Below are 24,250 nucleotides of genomic sequence, written 5' to 3' on the forward strand. Positions count from 1 at the left end.
AGGAAGCGTCAGCAGTGGTGCCCTGACGGCCCAGGTGGTTAAGGGATCCTTGAACTGTGAAAGGAACTCCATATAAAAGGTTTAGCTTCGATGCAAAGAATTGGAGGAAGTCATGACATCGAAGAAAGACAATTTGAACATTTCGCCCTGGAAAAATATGGCCTCTAATCACCAGTGGGACTACGCACAATAATCACAAGCTGTGTAAGGAGTGCAAAAACAACTGCTTACCTTGATCTTCAGGTCATCAATCGCAACTGAAAAGGAGGTATTCTGCTCGCCTGTGAATGTGCATTACTTTATTTCAAATAAATAAGAAACTCTACATAAAGATTTAAATCAGCCACTTATCTATTGACCAACACATTATACCATGCCAATTGCTGCCATTATTAAAAGGTGCTGTCCGGAATTGGAAAATGTGTTACTCTCTGCTGCCATTTCCTGGCTTAAAGTCACGATTGCAGTCTCAGTCGGATCATGCATGCCTATCATTTGCGGTTATCTTAGAAATAAACTCTTCTTTTTTCGTCTTCTTGGATGTTTTTTCTTTTTTTGTTAATATTTTTCCTTTCGCAACATTTGTTATATAGTGACCATAATTTGAAATGATCAAAACAAGTATAAAATACAGGGAAAACATATTACAGTACTGTATAAACATAAGTTAATAGCAAGGGGAATTTTAGGAACAGAGCTTTGAGGTGCTGAGTAACCAGAGTTTCTTGCCGATTGTTTTTTGTTTTTTGTTTTTTTCTTCGCTTGAAGTGATTTAGGATTATTCAACACTGTTCAGGACTGTCCCTGCCAATTTCCCTCTATGGTGCGGGGTGCACAATTTCGCACTGCCCAGACAAGAACATCTATCCAGCGCATACAAATCAGGGCTCGAAATTGAGAATTCAGTAGCAAAGTTAGCCAAAATTACAATGCAAGCAGGTAAGAAAAACACGGTTTCCCTTGGCACTGTGTTTTAAATGTGGTATTTTTAAGTTAATGTCAAAGTTGCACGAAGTTGAGTAAAGTCAGTAACGTTTTTCGAGAACGAGCGCTGGAGGCTCGGCTCACTAAGAAATGCCACTTCTTTTGGCTCCCAAACGGATTGTTTTTGTTGTTTTTAATCCACATATATATATATATATATATATATATATATATATATATATATATATATATATACGTATATATAATAGTTGTTTTGTAATATCATTGACAAAATAACTTAAAAAGAGGGTGGAGGTATAATGCAAAAAAGAATCAAATACCCCAAAGAAAAAGAATTAAAAAGCTAAGAAGACTGTTAACACAATCCCCTGATCTAAAACCTACATGAGAGCAAGGAAAAACTCAAAAACCTCAACATGAGGAAAATGAAGAAACCTTGAGAAGGGAAAGCACATGAGGTAACCCCCCTTCCAGGATGACCAGGCTGCAACGGATGTTGCAATAACAAACAATACACAGATATTGTCAAGACGAAATGTAGGTTATTTATAAACTATGGAATAGAATTGTGTTTTAAGCCCAGATTTAAACAGTAAATGGGCTGCATTATCTCAAGAGGTAGAGCGCTCGTCTTGGGATCAAGAGGTTGCAAGTTCGATTCCCGGCTCTTCGTTGTTATATGTCTAAGTGTCCTTGGGCAATGCCCCCAATAAGCAGGTAGGCGCCTTGCATGGCTGACTCCCTATTGGTGTGTGAGTGTGTGTGAATGAGTAAGTGTGAAGCACATTGTAAAACGCTTTGCGAGGTCTTCATTGACTTGAAAAGCGCTATAGAATGGAGACCATTTCCCATTTATGTGTATCGTCTAAAATAGAAGTGCACTTAAACGACAAACTCGCGATTCTCGCGTTGCGCCACGATGCAGCAGGCTGGTCTCTTTTCAATGGCATGTCCTAGCCCCGCCCATTGACGTAAGCATTACGACCTATCAGCGCCATGGGAATCTACCTCATCGATTGCTGACTTGAGCGTGCGTGCGCGTGCGTGCCTGCTTACGCGCGCGCGACTTAGCCAACAGTTGGCTATGCTAGCACGTTAGCATGTAGCCGCGGTTAACCCGCTTCTGTCCCGAAATATTTCCGAGCGATCCCCAACCGGTATTCGCCAATAGAGCCGCCAATGGGAATTCTACTTGCGTCCCTGCGGACGACAAATGTCACGGAAGACCGTCAAAAGATATACGAGCCCCTTGTCAGTTGCCGAACGGAAACTTGAGATTCGTTTGACTCATTTCATTATTTTTTCTTTTTACATTTTCTTGTCATGGCAAGCTAGCATAGCGGTAAGAAAGCTAAACGCTTTTTGGATGCGGAAGAAGATGAGCCAAGCTGGATGGCTAATGCTAACTGGACGCTGCGTTAGCATTCACAAGTGAGTCTCCAGCTTTTCCACAAAATTGTCACCCTCCAAAAAAAGCGAGCTGACGTCAACACGGTATAGTCTTGTTGTCCATTTCAGAGTTTTAGGTTAGTTAGCTCTCAAATTGGATTGCAAGCCACCGAAAGAGGCCTCGCATTAGCTGCTCTTTAGCTTCATGTTTCGTGTTTATCTTTTGCTATTGGTAATATGGAAACAAACATCAGGTCGATAAAGCTGTTGACTTCGATAGACTCCTGTTTTTCACCCTTTACTCGTCCGATCATAACACAGACACAAGCTAACTAAAATGGTTAGCTTGCTAATGCCTCTGAGCGATGTCATGGAGTAACACTGATTTTATATTTTCTTTCTAATTCTATTCAGACCCAGAATATGTATTGTCGTTGTCCAAAAAGACCATAGGAACCTTGTTTAGAGTATCCATTCATTCATTATTCAAAAGAAAATAAATAATCCAGAATAAATATTCACAAAACCCCTTAAATAACATATTGTAGACATTAAAAGTGCGGACATGGTCGCAGTACAAACTTAACACAAGTCCATGTAAAAGTGCAATCGTGCCAGATGCTAACTATACCTATGTGAGCAGATCAGTTGTTGTAAATTGATGGGTGTGATTGTTGTCACGAGTGTGGGGCAGAATATTCAGGGTATCTTTACTGCTGTCACACTTCAAGTTGAATGTATTTTGGGATGCAGGGTCAATACATCGTCAGATTTGTTCAACCTCAACAGCGTTTCTACCTCTTTGACCCTGACGTTGAATGTTGAGATCCTCCAAATGTTAGGTGGATATTAGTCCAAGTCAGACATAGATGTGTTGCTTATCTGCACCTCCCATATTTGAAGAATTATTGTCTCGGTCTGCCAGCTTAACTTGTTCCGCTGTGTTGTTTTCCATGTTGTGACTGCTGGCACTATTTGTCCATGGTGCTCATCTACAGCCTAAAGCTTTATAATTGATTTCCCTGTGCAAAAGGCAAATAAATGACCCGTAATGTTAAGCAATTGCCAAATTAAGTATGTCATTTTAATTGATTGACGTCTCTATACCTGACTCGTGAGTTCCTAATTGACTGCTTATCGAGTATCAAAATCAGAATCATTCTTCAATTATCTTATTTTTCATTTTAAATGTTGAACCATTAATTTTACCCATATAACGCTGCAATCTATTTTCCAGATGAGTCTTTTATTCTCATGCTCACCTGGTTGCCAATGTGCTGCAAAGTCACTCACCTGGATACCCTTCAAGGATTCGTCTGGAGTGGCGTGGCGGCATCTGCACACACACAACGGTGCCACGATGTGCAAAGATTCCTGACCTTAAGTGAAGTGTGCACACATCCAAGCCCCAGAAGTGCGCTTCCCCAATGGTGGTGCCATCATAGAGGCGAGAGGCGGTGGCTCCCGTGCCGCGGTTTACTCGGCGAGCGTGTTGTAGCCGCTCTTCGAGCTGCTCATTCCCCCAGAAGGATAAGAGATGGGCTCGCAGGCTCTCCAGATATTGCGACAGGGCGTGTGGGCCTCGCTCACCGGGGGGTGGTACGTGGACCCCCATCAAAGCACCTTCTCCAATTGCTTCCACCTCTACTTGTGGATATTTCTACTGGCATTCCCCTTTCTGCTCTACATGGTGAGCTTATTTACGTGCATTGGGAAGTAAGGCTTCCATGCTGCTAGTCTTTTAATGAGGTTTGACCGTAAAATAGGTCTTCCACAGTGTTCCCCAAATTAGCGTGTGTGTACAAACTGTGACATATTTCTGACGTCCTCACAGGCTTTCCCCGGCAGCTTGGCCATAGCCGGCTTGTACTCGGCCGTGGTGGCTGTCTTTTTCACCACCATCAAAGTGGTGAACTACAGGCTACATGCCATGTTTGACCTCGGAGAGATCATAGAGAAGAAACAGGCCTCGCTCACAGCCGAAGTTCCCCACGCGGAAGAAGGGGACGACGGTTCTGGGGCAAACGAAGGGAGTCAGGCCAGGTGAGTTGAGGGGGGGTTCAAACGAGGTTAATATATATACGTGAGGGAATGTCTGGGAACTCCTTCCAATATGCTCCAGGGACGGTGTGGAGATGACCGTGTTTCGAAAAGTCAACTCGACACCGCCCGTTCGATGCAGTTCTCAGCACTCTCTGTTTGGACTGAACCAGGTGTCGGTAAGGAAAATCAAAGTCATAAGTTATTTTGTTTTGAATATATAATTCATATATTGTCTTTTTGTTATCCAGGAGTTCCTGCCCCAACTTGAGGATTCAAGGGGAACAAAGGGTTAGCAATTCTGTTGAATTCTTCTATGCTGTCTTCTCTTTTAATGCGTATGTCTGTTGTTCACCTCAGACATAAAAGAGTTAATGAGAGAACAGGGAAGCAATAACGTGATCGTCACCTCTGCTCATCGTGAAATGCTGCGGCAGAGTTCTCAGGACACCATCAGTGAGTCTGCTCCACTTCTTAAAATATGCATAAGAAGACATAATTGTGTTTATGCTGACCGTCATTTGTATTGCTTTTATGAAGTTTCTATAAATGCTATCATCCTTTGCAGGTGCTCCAAGCGTGGTCCAGTCCTGCATTGCTGCAGCTCTGGGAGGTAACTTTCCAGGTCTCGTCGGACTGCCGCCTGGATTTGGGGAACCAAGAGAATATCTGTCCGTACCCCCTTCCCCTTCCAGTCAAGAAGATGGTGGAGAAAAGGAGCCGTTGCAGCAGTTGGAAGTGCCCCAAAACATTTCAGTGGGGAACGGCTTGACTTATTCCCCACTAGGACCCTCTGCTGAGTCTGAGAGTCTTGGAGATACACCCCTCAGTCCTCTCATTAAGAGTAGCTTGAGTGAAGAGCTGAGTGAAAATCTCTTAGGCTTGGGCCTGGACCCGGTCGCGTTTGTTGCCGGCGCCAAGTACCCGGGCTGTCGTAGCGGGGTGGCTTTAGCGGCCGGGTCCACGGATAGCTGCTTCAGCGCCGGTGCCGCCACCGATCGCGAGACATTAAGTACAGTTAGCAGCTACCGCAGCGAGAAGACTGACTCCACTCAGCTGGAAAGCCCGTCCTCCAGCCAGATGAAGGCTGCAAACGGACAGGCGTCGGCTACAGCACCGACAACAAGCACGAAAATTCTCTCGGACGCCGACGTCCAAATGGGACGGGACAGCAGCGATACTGATAACCTGTCTGACAGCGTTCTGCTGCGCTCCCCCGCCAAAGATATCTCGGCCAGTCAGGCCCTGGACAGGACGCTTGTGGAAGGAGACGATTTACCATCTGTGCCGTGTGATAGGATTGCTCATGGACTCTCTTCCTCCCCGTCGAGCAGCGGCCACTCGGATGTTTGCGATCGGGACAGAGCCGGCCCGGCGCCGCCCCTACCTCCGCCTCGGCAGGCCACCTCCGTGCCCTCAGGGCTGGCCCTGGGGGCTGTGTGCTCCGAGCCTTCTTTGCCCGTTTCCTCCACCCCCGTCCTGCTGTCGGACCACGCTGGCCAGCGGGTGGTGCGGCCAAAAGACTTAAAGCTGCTGCAGGCCGGCGGCAGTAGTGCTGGCCGGAAGCCGGGTCGGCGGAAAGCACCGCGAAGACGCGCCGCAGCAGGAAGCGGCAGCTTTGACTGCGGCTCTTACGGGCGTCGTAACAATCATCGGCAACACAGAGATTACATCCCAGTGCGCAGCAAGCTGGGTGCCAAGGCCTACAGCCAAAGTCTCTTCGAGGACTCAAGCGATGAGGACGACGGGAGCGACATGAGTGCCGCGTCCAGTCTGGGCTCTCAGCGCAGATACAGTTCTGACGAAGATGACTCTAGTTCCTCTACCTCCTGCTACTCGCCGGAACTCGCCAAAGCTGGCGCTGCCTCACAGCTGCCCCCTGGGGCTCAGCCCTTGACCCAGCGGGAAGGAGATTCGTCAGACCCCGCTGGCCCCCCTCGCTCCCGGGCTGCTCAGCGCTCATCAAGCACGGCCAGTGCCAAGACGCATGCCAGGGTACTCAGCATGGATGGAGCAGGCTCCAGTCAAAACGGCGCAGCGCCATCACCCGCTGTTCCCCATTCTATGCCTTCCACCTCCACCCCTGCACCTCGCACCCTTACTATCTCTAAGTCCGACTTGGAAGCACGCACCGTCCACATGGATTGCTTCCCTGTGTCCCATCCCATTCGTCTGGATTCACTCGGAGGCTCTTGGACTGGCAACCAGATGAGGTGGGCAGCTGGAGATTTGACCGAAGAGGGGGCGGTTGGCGGAGGTGAGTTCATGTTCGCCTTAACAATCTGGAAATTTACTTTCACAATATTATTCACAAGTGCAGTGTGTGTTGTATTGAAATGGAAGGACATGTCTTGTCTCTGGTATTTGATGAGGTTCTTGTTTCTGCAGAGGAGGGGGGCAAGCACGACTCTGTAAGCAGTGTGAAAAGGACCCAGGCCATCCGCAGGAGACACAATGCGGGAACCAACCCCACTCCCCCGCCCTCCACTATGGGATCACCTCCAAGGTCAGTCCCACATGACAAATCCAAAGGAGTGTGTGGATTGTCACTGGTTGTCACTGAGTAAAAGGAGTTTGCTGTTGCTGGGGCGACACCAAAATAAATGGTTGCAATCCAGCCTTACAAAGCATTTTGTAAAACTTTCTCATAATGGTGCAGATGAAAAGCTAAATTTTTTGTCTTTAAACCATCAGCCTCCAGGACCTACAAAGGGCCCGGACTTCCTCTCACTCACGGACCCGCACCCTCCATCCCGCTTTACAGTTTGCCTCGTCACTGTTGCTCCCCCGCAGTGGCATTCATGAGGCCTCTACCTTTGACGACACGTCAGAGGGGGCTGTGCACTACTTTTTCGACGAGAGCGGTGAGTCCGTGGTGGCTTTTCCTTTTTCTTTTTCTTAAGATTAGTAAAACATCAATGCGACTTTCATGTCCGTCAATTAAATGGGAACAGAGCAACCATTTGAGAATCAAAGCAGGGACTTGGCTGGAAATTAGTTTAATACTGTCCGTTGTATATCAGGAGTGAAAAGGTCCTACACCTTTGGGCCTTCTGGGGGAGGTTATGAAGACCCAGTTCAGTGAGTTTCTAAAACAAATTTTCAACTCCAAACTCTACTAACACACGAGGCATAATATTATTTTATGACTTTGTTGCAGGGAAAGGGAGAGGCAATCACAGTCCTCAAGCTTCACCTCTACAGAGGTACAGGAAGGAGCTCCGGTCCTGTCAATGCTGCAGCCTAGACCAGTGGTCCTGCAGGGCATGCAGGTGCGAAGGGTTCCGTTAGAGATGCCTGAGGTGAGGTGTTTTTTTACCACTTAAATTAAAACATCTTCTGAGTGTCTGACCCTTAACTTCACCAGTTTGATTTGGACCACGAGTCCCTGCAAGAGTCTCAAGAGAACACACTAATGATCGAGGAGAAGGTGAAACCCAAACAATATTATCGCTTTTGGGTGCTGCCCGGCAAGTGGCTCAGGATCCGCTATGACCGATTAGCGCTTTTGGCCTTGTTGGACAGGTAATGTTTGTGAGTTAAACAAAAGTGATTCCTATTTAATGATGTGACAGCAGAATGTGACATATTCAAAGCTGATGATGTTCTCAGGAACCGTCGTGTGGCAGAAAACGTGTTTGCTGTGGTGCTAGCCAGTCTGGTGGCGTTTCTGGGGTACCAACTATTGCTTCAGGGCTTTTTCAGAGACATCTGGGTCTTCCAGTTCTGCCTGGTCATTGCCAGTTGCCAATACTCCTTATTGAAGGTATTAAAATCTTTGTAAATAGAAACATCGTGTTGGCTCTTACATGAGACTACTAAAAAGAGCTGTTGTTTTCCAGAGTGTCCAACCAGATGCAGCCTCCCCCATGCATGTGAGTGTGTTTGGCAGCCATGCCCTCCTGAACATCCGCGTTCCTTTGCTCGTGTAATTTGCCCTCTGTCGCCAACAGGGCCACAACTGGATCATCGTTTACAGTCGTCCCGTTTACTTCTGCTTGTGCTGCGTGATGATCTGGATCTTTGATTTGTCCGGACGTTCTGGCAGCTTGCAGCCATTCTCGTTGTACGGCGTTACTTTCTTCTCCGCACACTTTCTCCTTTGTGTCAGAGATTTGCTCTTGGGTAAATGTTCACACTCGAATCGACTCTGATCCGTTCCGATAGAAGGGCACAATGTTTTTTTTCTTTCCTACCCGGCTGTAGTGTTAGCCTTGTGTTTCCCGGTCATCTTCCTGTTTGGCCTGCTACCTCAGGTCAATACATTTCTCATGTGTCTGCTGGAGCAAATCGACATGCACATTTTTGGCGGAACAGGTAAATGTGCCGAGTTGGTCTAATAGATGAATTGTTTGAAGTGACTGTGCGTCTCATTGATGTACTGTTTTTCTCTCTAGCCACCACGAGTCCCCTCTCGTCTCTGTTCAGCCTGACGCGCAGTGTGCTGGTGGCCGCGCTACTGTTTGGATTTAGCTTGGGGGCCATAAATGTGATTAAGTCTTCTGCACTATTTTTCAAAGTTGAAAAGGAAAATATCTCATTTTTGCATTTCATTCCCACTCAAAGGCACCGTGGGGGGACGCCCATGTGCCAGTGCTGTTCTCTGTATTTAGCGGCTTGCTGCTGGCCTTGTCGTACCACCTGAGTCGCCAAAGCAGCGACCCCACTATCCTGTGGTCAGTATATTGCTTTGTCCTCATTGATATTTTATGCCGATTGATGATGACATGCGTCTGTGATACCTAGAGAAATTATTTAGTCCTTCAGGATTCACATAATTTTACCCGTCTTTACAATTGTGCAAGTAAGTTTATCTAATGCCGGTTTAGGAAAAAAATGTATTTTCATATTTATAAGTGCTTTGTTAAAAGTATGAAATCTTTGCATTGCTTAAGAATAATGGTCAAGCATCAACACACTAGCCCAGTCGTGTCCAACGTCTTGCCCAGGGGCCAGTTACGGCCCTTGATTTAAAAACTTTACTAGACCGTGGCTTCTGTCATACCGGAGTATAAAATAGATTTGGACCCCAAAAAAAAATATCACAATTTTTACCAGATGGTGACAGTAGCCTTTTGATTACCTTACCCTTGGTTTTTCTGTGAGATATTTAGCCCTGTCCCCCATTTCCAACATGGCGACCGTTGGTTGGTTTGTTGGATCCCTTAACCACTAGGGCCGTAAGAGCACCATTTAACGCTGCTGCTTCCAGGACTAGTGAAAATTGGAGTTTTGTTTTACGGAAGGTGGATTTCTCAAAAAGGATGGTCAAAGAATGTCAGGCTGAATAGTCGGCCCTCACCAATTTTTAGCTTACAAAAACTGGCCTGCCTTCTGAAAAGTTACGACACCCTGTCATTTGATGCCACTTAAACTGTCATACAATTGTCAGTTGTTAGTTTGGCTCATCCTCTATCTGCTTCAGGTCATTGGTCCGATCCAAATTATTCCCCGAGCTGGAGAACCGCACTGCAGAGGATGCCCCCGTGGAGATCAAGGATCCTCTTCCCGAGAAGCTCCGTGACTCTGTGGTACAAACAACAGATTTCCCGACATCTCACCTTTAAGTACGCGCTTCGTTGCTTTTAATGCTTTTTGACCACTGAACCGTAGAAAGAAATCCTTCATTCCGATCTCGTGATGTGCCCCCTCATGGCTGTAATCACTTTTGCCATCAGCGCCAGCACAGTATTTATCGCACTTCAGGTGAGTGCAACGTTTTGCAGCCACTTGTTCTCCACAATGATTGCTCACCCGTGGCTTCTGTGTGCTCTTACCCCACAGCCTGCGCTCAGCTTTGTCTTGTATATCCTGGCGGGAGTGGTCGGCTTCATTACTCACTATCTGTTGCCACAGCTTCGCAAGCAGCTTCCCTGGTTCTGCCTGTCTCACCCCGTTCTCCAATCCAAAGAGTACAGCCAGTTCGAAGTCCGAGGTGAGCGCCTGTTTGGCATTGATGGTCTCCAGCTCCAGTTACTGTTAAATATAGTGGCCTTTATCAGCTCCTCCCTCTAAATTGAGACAGGGGATTAAATGGAAATGGGTGAGGTTTAGAGTTGAAGTGCTGCTGAGAAATGCATTTAACCTCTATCATCTCCCAGGGATTTTCCCTGAGCGCCAGCATGCTGCTCTGTTATTTTTCTTCCCGCTGTTTGAGTTTTAAGCTTCTGAAAGCGTGAGGCAGTTGAATTGGCTGTGTTGTATCTCTTTTGGAAATGTAAAACAAGATAGCTGTGTTGACACATGATGCATATTTTATTTATTTCATTCACTCTAGCCAAGAAAAAACAATGGCATGAAATCTTGTATGTTTGGTCTGTTGCCAGATGCTGCTCAACTGATGTGGTTTGAGAAGCTGTATGCGTGGCTCCAGTGTGCGGAGAAGTATTTCATCTACCCGGCGGTCGTGCTCAATTCCCTTACCACTGAAGCACGTGCTGTTGGCCAGAACCATAAAGAGCTGGACATCTAGTAAGTCTAGTGAGAAGATGGATTATCACATGTCTAGAGGGTCAACTTTTTTTAGCTCACAGCGTGCTCTTGTCCTGTTCCACAGTAGCCGAGCGCTCTTCATTTCGATAGCCGGCATGAAGCTGCTGCGTTCGTCCTTCTGTGCCCCTTCGCAGCAGTATGTCACACTGTGCTTCACCACGCTCTTCTTCCACTTTGACTACCCGCAGTTTTCTGAGACCTTCCTCATCGACTACTACTTCATGTCCATTCTTTTCAGCAAGGTCAGTCGGGGCTAAAGCTGGGATGTTAATTGAATGACATTGCTTGAAACTATCATATTCCTCAGATGTGGGACCTGCTGTACAAGTTACGCTTCGTGTTGACCTACATCGCCCCCTGGCAGATCACGTGGGGCTCTGCCTTCCACGCCTTCGCGCAACCCTTTGCCGTGCCGCGTATCCTTAAATCTAGTCCCGTGCGAGGACGCACCAGCCACTGCTCTGCTTCGATGCAAGATGCCCTTAACTCCATTTCTGTACAGACTCTGCCGTGCTCTTTGTGCAGTCCATTTTTTCGGCCATCTTTTCCACCCCTCTCAACCCAGTCCTAGGCAGTGCCGTGTTCGTCACCTCTTACACCAGACCTGTTAAGTTCTGGGAACGTGACTACAAGTATGTGCTTTTCAAATCATGGATTTGACTGAAATGTGGCACTGGGCCTGCATGAACCTCCATCGGTTATTTGCTTCATTTTTCCTATATAGTGTCAATTCAAACGTATTTATTCCTTGTTCACATTGTTTAATGGTGGGGAGTGTCATTTGAAAACTTATGACTCATGACTTTCGGCCAGGAGATGACAGCAGAGTACCACGTTTTGCTTTTATTTTTTAGACACGCTCAAACACTTTTTTCCCCCCAGCTTTTTGGGGGTTGGTTTTGCCCTGAACAGGCCTGATAAAAGTAAAATATAAGCAGATAGGCGCAACAGAAAATAAAGCTTGAGGGCTATTTTAACCCAGTTGGGCATTGTTAACCCATCCTTTGAAGAGAAAATATTTAACTTTGAATTTTTTTTAACCCATCAAACTACGTACCCCACCTTTAAATTCATTTTGGCCAATGAATTGATTGAATATGAATAAAACGAAGCTAGTGGGTAGAACAAAATATCTCTCATAGTCTGGGTTTATTTTTCCTGATGCCCCCTGGAAGAAAATACATATTAGCTCAGTTTGCTTAAATAATTTTTGTTCCAGATTATTTTGCTCGTTTAACGTTTTATTTGATTTTCTTTTCAGAAATTCTGTTAAATGAGAATCTTAATCTTAATATGGTAGATACAAAAAAATGTTCTCCTTTTATTTGTAAATCTACATTTTATGCCTGTGGGCGTCAATTTATAACACTAAATAACATTTGACACATTTTCAAATTTGTCAAAGATTTGTTTTTTCTTTCAAATTAAAAAATAAAACGAGCACTACTGCCACCTTCTGGAGGTAATGTAGGCACATATACCTTGCTATTCCATATCATTGTTTTATGGCAAATCAAATAACAAAATTTATGTAATTTTTGCCTTGTTAGCACCAAACGAGTTGACCACTCCAATACTAGACTCGCAACTCAATTGGACCGTAATCCAGGTAACAACTTTTCCTTTTCTTTGAGTCATTCAATGCTATTTATGGCTGTACATGTCAAGGTTCTGTCAACATAATAAATAAGGGATTCTTGAAAGCCTGAAAGAATAGCTTTGAATATGTCAATGCTGGCTTTTCCTGCCAGGTGCCGACGACAACAACTTGAATTCCATTTTCTACGAACACCTGACCCGGTCGTTACAGCAAAGCCTGTGCGGAGATCTTCTGCTGGGCCGCTGGGGCAACTACAACACGGGCGACTGCTTCATCTTGGCCTCCGACTACCTCAACGCGCTGGTGCACCTTGTCGAGGTCGGCAACGGACTGGTTACCTTCCAGCTCAGGGGGCTTGAGTTCAGAGGTCAGATACTTTCTCATACATCCACAGAGTAACAGAAGAAAAATAATATGATTGAAGCAACAACAAAAAAGAACCTAACGCCATACACGAAACTCATCTGAATATCTTTGAAAATATTTACAGAAAGCAGGCGCCCTATCCATGTCGAGGCGACATGGTTATCTTAAATTCTCACATTGCATATGTTGATATTTGCTGTAAGTTGTCATTTAAAGTAGTTAGCACAACTGCAGCACACTTAAATACGACTTCAAACTACTCTCACAAAAGATTTTCCAAATAAAACTCCATGAGAGAAGTGAGAGAATTCTCCATGCAAAGGAGGGGGACGTATTTGACACGGATGCTACCTTGTTGTCACAGGCACCTACTGCCAACAGCGAGAAGTGGAGGCCATCACAGAAGGCGTGGAGGAGGACGAGGGCTGCTGCTGTTGCGAGCCGGGTCACCTACCTCACATGTTGTCCTTCAACGCTGCCTTTGGCCAGCGCTGGCTGGCCTGGGAGGTGGCGGCCACCAAGTACGTGCTGGAAGGTTACAGCATCACTGACAACAACGCCGCCTCCATGCTGCAGGTCTTCGACTTGCGCAAGATTCTCATCACTTACTACGTCAAGGTGAAGGGAATGTTTAAAAAAAAAAAAGAAATGTATCTACAATATTGACCTCTTAACTAATGAAAATTTCTTCTTACAAAAGCCACATTTTGATTATCAAGTCTTTTCAATCTATTCATTGCTTCACTATGTCGTCGTCATAGTGCAACTTAAACTTGCAGAAAAAACAGCCTTTTTTAGCTTGTGATTAGGCAGTGCTTTCTTGATTTGGAATATGACCAACAAAGATTGTCATTTATTATTGTCCAGGGAGGTTTGGCTGTTTTTTGTCAGTTTGTGTTTTCATTTCTGCTGGAACACAGAAGAGTTGTCAGGGTGGTATTAATTAGTAGGGAAAGCAATTAAGCCTCAATTAATTTCAAGACACTCTGCAAAACACGTTTACTCAGGCAGATGATTTAAAAGCTTTAAACAAAAAATAAAAGATTGTCCCTCCGTTTTAGCTTTTTGACGTGATATTCTCTGGTATTTGTCCCCCAGAGCATCATTTACTACGTGAGTCGATCCCCAAAGCTGGAGGAATGGCTGGCCAACGAGAGCATCCAGGAGGCGCTGCGCCCCTGCCTTGGGGCCAACTACGTGGACGGGGACCCCACCTTTAACCTCAATATCGACGAGGACTACGACCACAGGGCTTCCGGGATCACGCACTCCTCCTTCTGCATCTTGTACCTCCACTGGATTCAGTACTGCAACAGCAGGCGGCAAATGGTTTGTTTCCTTTACATTGCAGTATTTAGGGTTACAAATGAGGTTGTTTGTTTCAATCATTGTAAAAAGATTAAAAAAAGTACTTCTTTTTTTTCCTGTCCCATGCTGTTGTCCAATTTTGATGCTGTTAACCATGAACAATAGGGTGGATATATTAAGCAAAGGCTTATTTAATTGATTCAACACAAACAGCACTTTAAAAGGGATTCCACAACCTCTAATGTACCCTCGTCTTAATAATTGAATAGCTTATGTCCGGTTTTTAGTGTTTAATCAATGCCTTGGCTGTGAAAGTGTCTAACAGCATTTAAAAAGCGTCTTGCTATCTAGGTCTACCACTTCTGTGAGTGGAAAGTCGCCAACTAAGGAGAGCTGTCACCAATTTTTGTGGCCACATTGTCAATGCTACCTCCTTTAGCATGTCTTCAGCAGTGACCATTAATGCTTCTTTAGCTTATTTACTCTGCTTTCGGTTAAAGTCCCAATAACAAATGTAACTTATTTCAACTTGTATATTGCTATTAACTAGGCTGGCTTGTTTTATGTCGCAGCCCGTGTCGAGCGATGCTGAATCTCCTCTGGTCATTCTGTGCTTTGGCTTGTGCATCCTGGGAAGAAGAGCCCTAGGCACGGCCTCCCACAGTATGTCTGCCAGGTGAGTGCGCCGCTGATTGCCCTTTATTGGGCGTCGGATAGAGGGGATCTTAGGCCCAAATCTGAGCCCAGCCCGAATTTTGACCTGGGTCAGGCCTAAAATGTCAATCATAACGTTTGGGTAGGGCTGGGCTTCTCTCTCTCGCTGATTTTTTTTGTCTTGTGCTCACATAACAATGCAGTGAGGTGTTGAAAGACCGTGGTCCCCCCAAAAAAACAAATTGCCTCATGAAACCCTAATCGTACTAAACTCTTTCAATGTCAATTGAAAGAACTTTTTCCCTTCTCAGTCGGTTATCAACCTGTCAATATTCTTCTTTGTCTCACTGTCTCTCTCTTGCTTAAAGTGCTTTGCTAGATTTTTAAGGTCGTATTCCTGCTTGCCCAGTTTTCAACCAGTCTAAAAAACTTTCCCGTGAACTCTTCAAAAAATCTCAATGAGGGAATGATGGAAAATTGTTGGTTAATGTAACCTCTGCTAACAATATGAAATATGTTTATACAGTTTTGATTAACTGAAATATCGTTACAAAAGACAGCCTTTAATTTGTTATCATAAATCCCCTCTACTCCTCAGAATCCTCACAAAGGAAATATGGAAATATGAAATTTGGGGATTACTTTGAGCTCGGGTCTGAAAATTAAAGTTAATTGGTCGGGCTGGGTCAGGCTTTAAAATCCGAGGACCTGGCTGGATGTTTTTTGGCCCGATCTTACCTTTATTGACTGAGTTTTTAAGAGCGGATTTCCCTCTGAACCTCAACAGCTTGGAGCCCTTCCTCTACGGCCTCCACGCGCTCTTCAAGGGAGACTTTCGCATCACTTCCCCACGGGACGAGTGGGTCTTTGCAGACATGGACCTGCTAAATCGCGTGGTGGCCCCCGGAGTACGAATGTCGCTTAAGTTGCATCAGGTAGCGCTCGTCAATACAATCGGGAAAATTTCTGTCCGACTCCAGCTTACACATGTTCTCCCCCAGGACCACTTCACATCGCCGGATGAGTACGAGGACCCTGCCGTGCTGTACGACGCCATTTCCACCAACGAGGAGAAAATGTTGATATCACATGAGGGTGATCCGGTGTGGCGCAGCGCCATCCTGACTAACATGCCGTCGCTGCTAGCGCTGCGCCACATCATGGACGATGGCAGCGACGAGTATAAAATCATCATGCTCAACAAGAAGTTCCTTAGCTTCCGGGTCATCAAGGTGGCATGGCCTCTGTTTCAAATTACATTTATTCGTAAAGCACTTTTCAGCCCATGAATTGTCACTCAAAGTGGTGTATGAAAGCATTCAATTGCTGTGGTTCTCAAATAGTGAACATGTACTTTAAATCTTTTACAGTTATTATAGCTATTCTTTGACACGGTGGCCTTGGGCCTATGGCGCCCGCCCCGAGACTGGGAGGTTGTGGTTCAAGCCTCGGCCGAGTCATACCTAAGACTTAAACATTGGTACCCGTTGCCTCCCTGCTTGGCGTTCAGCATTAGGGGTTGGAATTGGGGGGTTTGGTCACCTAATGACTACCAACACCTCAGTTGGGTTGAGCGAAGGGGCTGGGAATCCCCTCCTCTGAATCAATCTCCCAAAAATAGTCAGAAATGACTCTAGCCACCTCCCACTAGGGGAATATGGCTGTGGTATAGATATATACATATATATATATATATATGTGTATATATATATATATATATATATATATATATATGTGTGTATATATGTGTATATATATATATATATATATATATATATATATACACATATATATATATATATATATGTATATATATATATATATATATATATATATATGTGTATATATATATATATATATAATATAGCTATTCTTTGTTAGTTGTTCCATATTTCTTTCTTTTTTAATTCTCATATGTTAATCAGGGTACAGTACAGTGTTATGCAGTTAACAGTGATGTTCCCAAAACGGTTTTAGAGACAAATTATTCTTTGGCTGTGTGGATGTTGAGGGGTGTTGGGTGATAGTCTTGGGGGGCACTAGAGGATTCCTTCTTCCGAGGGGGGCGCGCAACAGAAAATTGAGAAGCGCGCTGCCCTAGGAAATTAACAAACTGCTGCCAGAGGAACTAAGACTGCAAGAGATTCTTTAATAAAATCAGACAGATAAGATGGCCCAAGACCAATAACACATTTAAAACTGGTAAAAGCATTTCTAAAGCTCACGGAGAGGCAATGCAGTGATTTTATAACTGGTGTTAATGTGATTCCTGGCCCCGTAAACACCAGTCATGCTGAATTTTGTAGCAACTGTAAGCTGACAATATTGTATTTGCAAAAAAAGGAGGTCATTACAGTAATCTAAACCAACTTATAAAAAAGCGTGCCTAATTTCGACATCATACAGTCCTTCGAGCCAGAAATGTTGACCCATCTTGCATGCCTTCCCTTGCAGGTCAACAGAGAATGCGTGCGTGGGCTTTGGGCGGGGCAGCAGCAGGAGCTGGTCTTCCTACGCAACCGCAACCCAGAGCGCGGCAGCATCCAGAATGCCAAGCAGGCCCTGCGCAACATGATCAACTCCTCCTGCGACCAGCCCATCGGATACCCCATTTATGTGTCCCCCCTCACAACCTCCTACGCCGGGGGCCACGGGCAGCTGCGCTCTGTGTGGGGAGGGCCCGTCAGCCCTCACAACATCTACCACTGGCTCATCAACAGCTGGGACAGGTGCGACAAACGCCCCTTCGAAGTTGTTGAATTTAATTCTTTTTAATGTCATTGATATTAACGTTGTTAAACATTGTATGCAACAAGATAAGACATGCAATGTACATGTAATAACTTTTAAAGAGAAAAATAAGATAAAACACAGTGAGAATAAATAGGCAAAAATGTTGACAAAGTAGCCTAGTGCTTAGAGCAGGGTTTGGTAACCTTTTTGACTCAAAGCAAAATATTTTGGAATTGTTTTTTTTTTAGAGCCACACAATAAATTTTATGTTGAAATTCAGCAGAACCCCCAAACACGCTCTACAGCTAATTCTAGACCACATTTTATTTCACTCTGTGGCGTTTGATGATTTGATCAAATCTATGAAACAATAATAATGAACGATCCTGTGTCCCACATAAACAAATATGCCGGACAAAATCCCCGCAGTTACGTAAGATTGCTGAGGCTCATTTTGGATGTAATTTTTCTCATATATAATGGTTTCAAAACAGGGTGCAACCAGTTTTTATAAAAATGTCAAAAAATACTTCAAACAAGAATTATATGGATGTATTTAGGGGAGTGCACTATCTGTGCAAAGGTCCGCCCACTCCTACCGCTCAGCTTATCAGATTGCTCTGTGTGCTTGGCTGACATTTCAAATGTTTACAATTTTTCCTGTGGGTTTTCTTCATAATGTGTGAAGATACATTGTATAATGAGCCTCTATATAAGGGATTCCTTGCAGCCAAAACTGGGTCTGTTGGTGAAGCACCGCGAGTGTAAACTGTTGTCCTTTACCCTTTGTATCCTGAACAGAAGGAAGGATATTCTGCGTCCCTTTGGCTTTGCATACAATAATATCCAAAAGTAACCGCAAAGATTACCATAGCCCTGAATTTTTTTTTCCGAGGCAGATCTACTCGAGAAAAGCCATATCTGGCTTGCGAGCTATACCTTCACGACCCTTGGCTCAGAAAGTGGCCTAAGTTATAACAATATGTCATTAAAAGAATAGTGCATCATATAAACAGGACAGGGAAAAGTAGCTAATAGCATTTAGCATCAACTAAAACAGGTTTCAAATAAGCCGCAAGACAAACTTTGTTGTGACGTGGTGCCTTGGCCTCTGTGCAGGATGCAGAAAGGATGCGGCGCTGGCTGCAACAGCGGCGGGAACATCGAGGACTCGGATTGCGGTGGCACTTCCGTCGCCGCCAACGCCGCCATCCACACCGCACACAGCACGCCGGCCTCCACTTTTGCTCAGCCCCCATACATCGCCACCATGCAGCCCTCCTTGGGTAAGAAGCTCTTCCCTCCTGGCTCCTCCGTGTTATATGTCGAAGTGTCCTTGGGTAAGACACTGAATCCCTAATGCCCCCGATAGCAGGTAGTTGCCTTGCTTGGCTGACGCTGCTATCGGTTAGCGTAAAAGGGATAAGTGTAAATCGCTTTGGGAGGTCTTCATTGACTTGAAAAGCGCTATATAAATGCAGACCATTTACATATACCGCTTGTGTAGCCAAAAAAGAAGACCAATAATGGAGAAAACTCTTGCGTTTTGTTTGTTCCTGGCCCAGCAACATAGTAACGATACTATACTGTATGTGTTATGCCATTAATACAATCATCCTCACATGCTTATGAGGCACGGTGCGAAACACTGGCTAAATAAGTTCAAGTATAACAAAACTTTCACTTTCATCTTATTGTGAATATGCATCTGCACAGTCAACCTCATTTGTGAGTCTAGCTCTTAATCTAAAACGATAGTTCCCCAAATATCTCCAATACACATTCTTCATCTATAATGGAGGATTCGAATAGAAGAAAAACGTACTTTGGGAAAATTACTGTAAAAAGTAAAGGACTGTTTTTTTTTATATGTAAAATATTTCCTGCGTATCTGTTTATATGCACATGTATTCTTAGCTGAAAAAGCAGCTTAGGTTTGGCTGAGCGTTATTCATGAGGTCCTATAGTAGTAATATAATGATTGATCACTGGAAAAGATCGCTGTTAAATTATGCAGAAAAACATTCATGGTCTAATCATGAACAAAGTACTTGACGAATAAATAAAGGAGGAACCTTTAAATTGTTTCAATTTGACCCACAACTGCTTTATGAAAATGGTTTTCCAAATCAAAAGTCACGCCTCGTTTTTTTCCCCGCCAGGCACGGACAATCCCGTCGGGCCCACACTCAGCTGGCCTCAGCACCCGCAGCCCCTCCCACTGGCCTTGCTCAGCCAATCGGAGGGCAGGATGGAAGCGGGCCTGCTGTCCTCCCTCCAACGCACGTCCTCCATCCAAGGCTCGCCAGCCAATCTGCAGCTGTCATTCAGTGGCTCGGTGGCCCCGCCCCCTTTGCCGCCCCCAGAGCGTTTCTGCTTCCTGGACAGCCAAAGGGGGGCACAGCGACCCGGCCTCGCCCAAGCTAACGCGCTCCATTTCGAAAGCCATTTCGGGAAGTGGACTTTTTCTGGGAGGAAGGCCTTCAGCGGACCAGCTTCCGACGGCGACCCGCGCCTGCAGGTGAGTACAGCTTGGATCTTGAAAGTTCTATAATTTCAAATGCTAAATCATGAAAATTTGAGGAAATCGTATATTCTAGGTCAGCCGAAAATCTAACCAAATTTTAATCGACATCGCGATCTGATGTAGAGCGATCGTATAATCGTTTGACACCTCGTTTTTTTCAAGGATATATTCACTGCAACCCTAACAAAGATCTCCAGTAGTGGGCACTGTTTACTAAGGTTTAACCCCTGTGAAATCACATAAAAATCTCAATCCAAGATGTACCCAAAGTAAATTGAATGCTTTTGTTGAACTGTTAGGAGAATCACGACGGTTTTGGTTTTTTTGTGAATAGAAAAACACTCAAGTTTTGTCCCCAACTGAAATATTCACTGCAAGTGCTACATTGAATAATCTAAGTTGGAACACACAGAAATCAAGAGTTTTTTAATTCTCGACTGAGTTTTGTTTTGCAATCACGTGCCTGCAGATGAGTGTAGCATGGGTATTTTAGATAGATAGATAGATAGGTACTTTATTCATTCCCGTAGGGAAATTCACATTCCCAGCAGCATCCTCATGTTAAAAATAGAATAAAATAGAGATATAGAATAGAAAAATTCCCAATAAACCATTTAGAATAAAAAGCATTTAAATTATGTTCCAAAAAATAGACTCCAATAAAAGTAAAGCAAAGTATGTGAATGTGAGTTTGGGGTTTAGTGTTGGCTTTTACTCCCTTGGGTTGAGTTAAAGAGCCTCATTGCGTAAGGGCGAAATGATCTCCTCAGTCTGTTCGTGGAACAAGATAGTGACAGCAGTCTGTCACTGAAGCTGCTCTTCTGTCTGGAGATGCCGCGTAGTGGATGTAGTGAATTGTCCACGATTGACTGGAGCTTGTTCAGTGCCATCTCTCAGCGACAGTTGTCAGGCTGTCCACAACAGAGCCCGCCTTAATCACCAATTTATTCAGACGAGAGGCATCCTTCTTCTTAGTGCTGCCTCCCCAACACACTGCCATATAGAAGAGGGCGCTCGCCACAACAGTTTGATAGAAAATCACAAAAGAGCGAAATAACACGATGCTGCTGGAAAGGCTGCCACTCGCGATGGCGAAGCTGGGACAATAGCATGAAGCCTTAGCTGCTTCGAGGGCATCTGAAAAACTAAACATGCGTATTTTATACACATTCTAAGGGTATGTTTAGTGGTGACTGGTGACATCATACAGACAAGTCTTTGCTTCTCAACATTCTGATGGCCCTTTTACCAATATTGAGCCTTGAATGCATAAGTGGGATTAAGAAAATACCCAATGGGTTGTTATTCTTCGAAATCTTTAAAACAAAAAATACTGTAATTTTCTAAATATTCCTCATAAAACGTGTATGACATGATACCATTAGTATTTTCATTACATTGGGATTATCTTCGATATGTGCGGGCCTAGGTCTGTCTGGATCTTTGAGGCCCAATCTTACTCATAAGGTGAGTGCAAAAGTATTTTCTGGTTGATTCCCTGTTTGTGCTTGTCTGTTAGACGCCTGTTCCCCCGCTCCAAGTGAGTCCCACGCTAGATCCGCTGGGGGCCACACACCTGCCACCGTCAGGGCCCGACCAATCCACGGAGTTGCCTTTACTCGATAACCTGCGCTGATGATCGACAACAGGACCGCTTCCGGCAAATCCACACTCCCTCGTTCGCGCTTCTTATTTCCAAAGTCGTCGTCACGATTTAGCGCGCTAGCAGGCCACAAAGGCCAGTGCAATTCCAAGGGACCTGTTTTTTTCTTTGCTTTTGTCAAGTGATAGGCGGAGGCTCAGCTTTGAGGGAACCGCAAGAAGCCTTGCCGACTTTTTCCGTTGAGGACGGACTGAAATTGTGGCTCCAAGCTCAGCACACAGCCCCCCACCCCCTTTGGACCGGCAATCAGACTTCTTTGTTTACAGCCTCGACAAAATTGTGTTGATCACAAACTTGGCACACGAGGCGGGTATTTTTTTTTTCTTTTTTCGAAACAGAGGAATATACTTTTTCCTTACTTGAAGATTGGCGAAGAGCCAACGATAGGGGTGGGAGGTTCAGTTTCCTATTCACCCTATCGACTACTGCTTTTGCATCTCCTGCTACTACTAACTAGGCAAGTCTCTTCTACTACTACTACTACTGCTTGAATCCAGCGTTTTAGTTGGAGCCATGGGATACAAACTGAAACGTGGAGATGAATATTTATTGAAGGAGTGCTCTCTTACATGCTTGTCGCGCGGATGTTGAATTGGCAGCTTATGTTCTGGCAAACCCATATCACCATTCGGTCATCTCAACGTGTGGACGTAACTGGAAGTGCACGTAAAAGTCCCTCTCAATTGGGTTGCACTCTTACTTACATGAGATGGAGCAGCACATCATGCAGTCAAATTGAAAATATATGTTTAAAAAAAAAAGCTGTCTTGCCGAAGACCCACATTTTGCTGCTAAAATGTCAAATCTTTGGAACTTTGGCCAAGCGCTCCAAGTTTACAGAATGTTTTCCAGCCCTCTCAACCCTTTGCTTAATCAGCGGCAGCCAGTAAAACTTTGCCTTTTTCAAATTTTTTTTTTCTCATTCTGCTCCGCAAAGCACAAAATGACAGTAGGATGTCAGTCGAAAGGAAATGGAAAAGGGATTTTGTGATCTCAGCAACTATGTACAGCATGTTTCATATAAAAATATATATTTAAAAACATAAACCTATTTTATTATGATTGAAAATTCCGGCTTATTTTCTGTTCAGGACACTAGTTTGGATGAGCAAGGGTAGAAGCTTCATATTTGGAATGTGCAATTTGGGAAGTTCCGTTTTTGGGGGGAGGGGTGAAACACCATCTTGTTTAGTTTTTCTCAAAGGGGATTTTTTTTAAAGTCAATATTCAATGTTCTGTACAGTTTTTTTTAAAGTGTTTTTTCTTCTATTTAAATTAAAGTTGTCTTTTTTTTGTTCACGTTTGCAACTCGGGTTATATTTCTTATGTGTCAACATCTGTTTTCCTCTTACTCCACTAGTGGTGAGGTGTCTCTCTCAAAAAAAACCGTGGCATTTTCGTCGTTAAATATATAGTAGCGGATGTAATTTTTAACACTTTTTTAAATTAAACATTGCATCATAACAAACACAATTGGCGTGAAACACTTTACAATATAATGTAAACAATTGTCAAAGGAAACTAAAGATGCTGCAGTTTTACATAGGAAATAAAATAAAGAAAAAAAACATTTTCACAGCGTTCGTACGGGTGCTTGAAATCCTTGAAAATGCTTGAATATTAATGTGTTTTCAAGGATTGTAAAGCGCTTGAATTTTGGGTGAAGTGATAGTAAATGTTTGAAATTGTTGCCATGTTTCACATCAAGTCTGCTTTCTTGTGGCCTGACTTTCCTTTGCATTTCTTTTTCCCTCGTGATTCACGGCAGCTCATATTAGTTTGTACAGCATTGTCCAATAAGGCATCATTGCCCCCTACAGGACAGGTGCATGCTACACCTAAACAAGGCACTATGAAAGTTTTATTAATGCAAGGAATATGTATCATTTATGAGCATTTATAATGGACCGTGCAAAAATTGAAGACAGTGTGAAATGCAATAGGAAGTACTTCCTGCAACTCAAAATGTAAGCTACACTTATACAAGGAAATCACACATGTAAATTGCAGATATATTTGTACCTCTGCAAAATACTTTTAATGGTACTGGTGAAATGAGAAAATTGGCTTTTAGAGTCTTTAAAAAGTGCTTGAATTTGGCCCTTAAAAAAGTGTACGAACCCTGAACTCAACACAAATGAGAAATTTCAAGTATATTTTTGAAGACGTGACTAAGAATTATTTGATGGATGAATATCATTCATGTGTTTATTTAAATCTAAGGGATATATATTAATTTCAAATACATTATACAAACAAGCATTCCAAACGGATATCACTGAATACTTCATTTCCAAATGATTAAAATAAAGGCGATTTATGGAACCCCTGAATGGACACGACCCTGTAGTGTCGCCCTCATGCGGGCACACGGCGTCACTGCATCTACGTTTAACTGCGCCCTCCCAACAGGAGGCCTTCATATATTATCTTAAAATTTATGATTATTATATTATTATTTATTACGAATGCACTAAAAATATAAAAAAGAGACGTGTTGGTTACTTGAATTATCGCCTGCACAGTAGCTGCA

The 24,250-nt window shown here is 44.0% G+C and overlaps 1 protein-coding gene across 1 annotated transcript; it reads left to right on the forward strand.

The window, feature by feature from the left end:
• Positions 1 to 1,987: 1,987 nt before the first annotated feature.
• On the forward strand, positions 1,988 to 23,025 carry LOC148349382 (pecanex-like protein 3). The gene is made up of 36 exons (XM_088320778.1): positions 1,988 to 2,376; positions 3,572 to 4,024; positions 4,169 to 4,377; positions 4,457 to 4,553; positions 4,626 to 4,665; positions 4,735 to 4,830; positions 4,943 to 6,631; positions 6,763 to 6,880; positions 7,069 to 7,238; positions 7,398 to 7,455; positions 7,535 to 7,676; positions 7,742 to 7,899; positions 7,987 to 8,140; positions 8,217 to 8,249; positions 8,328 to 8,499; positions 8,581 to 8,691; positions 8,772 to 8,863; positions 8,941 to 9,050; positions 9,800 to 9,905; positions 9,988 to 10,080; positions 10,159 to 10,309; positions 10,701 to 10,845; positions 10,931 to 11,108; positions 11,174 to 11,282; positions 11,369 to 11,498; positions 12,417 to 12,475; positions 12,618 to 12,833; positions 13,197 to 13,450; positions 13,931 to 14,161; positions 14,713 to 14,816; positions 15,582 to 15,729; positions 15,796 to 16,026; positions 17,249 to 17,523; positions 18,647 to 18,813; positions 19,690 to 20,048; positions 21,574 to 23,025. Exons 2-36 carry the CDS (start codon positions 3,872 to 3,874, stop codon positions 21,688 to 21,690), a joined length of 6,675 nt encoding a protein of 2,224 aa, XP_088176904.1. The 5' UTR covers positions 1,988 to 2,376; positions 3,572 to 3,871; the 3' UTR covers positions 21,691 to 23,025.
• The last annotated feature ends 1,225 nt before the right edge of the window (positions 23,026 to 24,250 follow it).

The sequence above is a fragment of the Urocampus carinirostris genome, chromosome 17 (genome assembly GCF_059441175.1).
Source record: "Urocampus carinirostris isolate Australia breed hairy pipefish chromosome 17, RoL_Ucar_1.0, whole genome shotgun sequence".
Classification (NCBI taxonomy): domain Eukaryota; kingdom Metazoa; phylum Chordata; class Actinopteri; order Syngnathiformes; family Syngnathidae; genus Urocampus; species Urocampus carinirostris.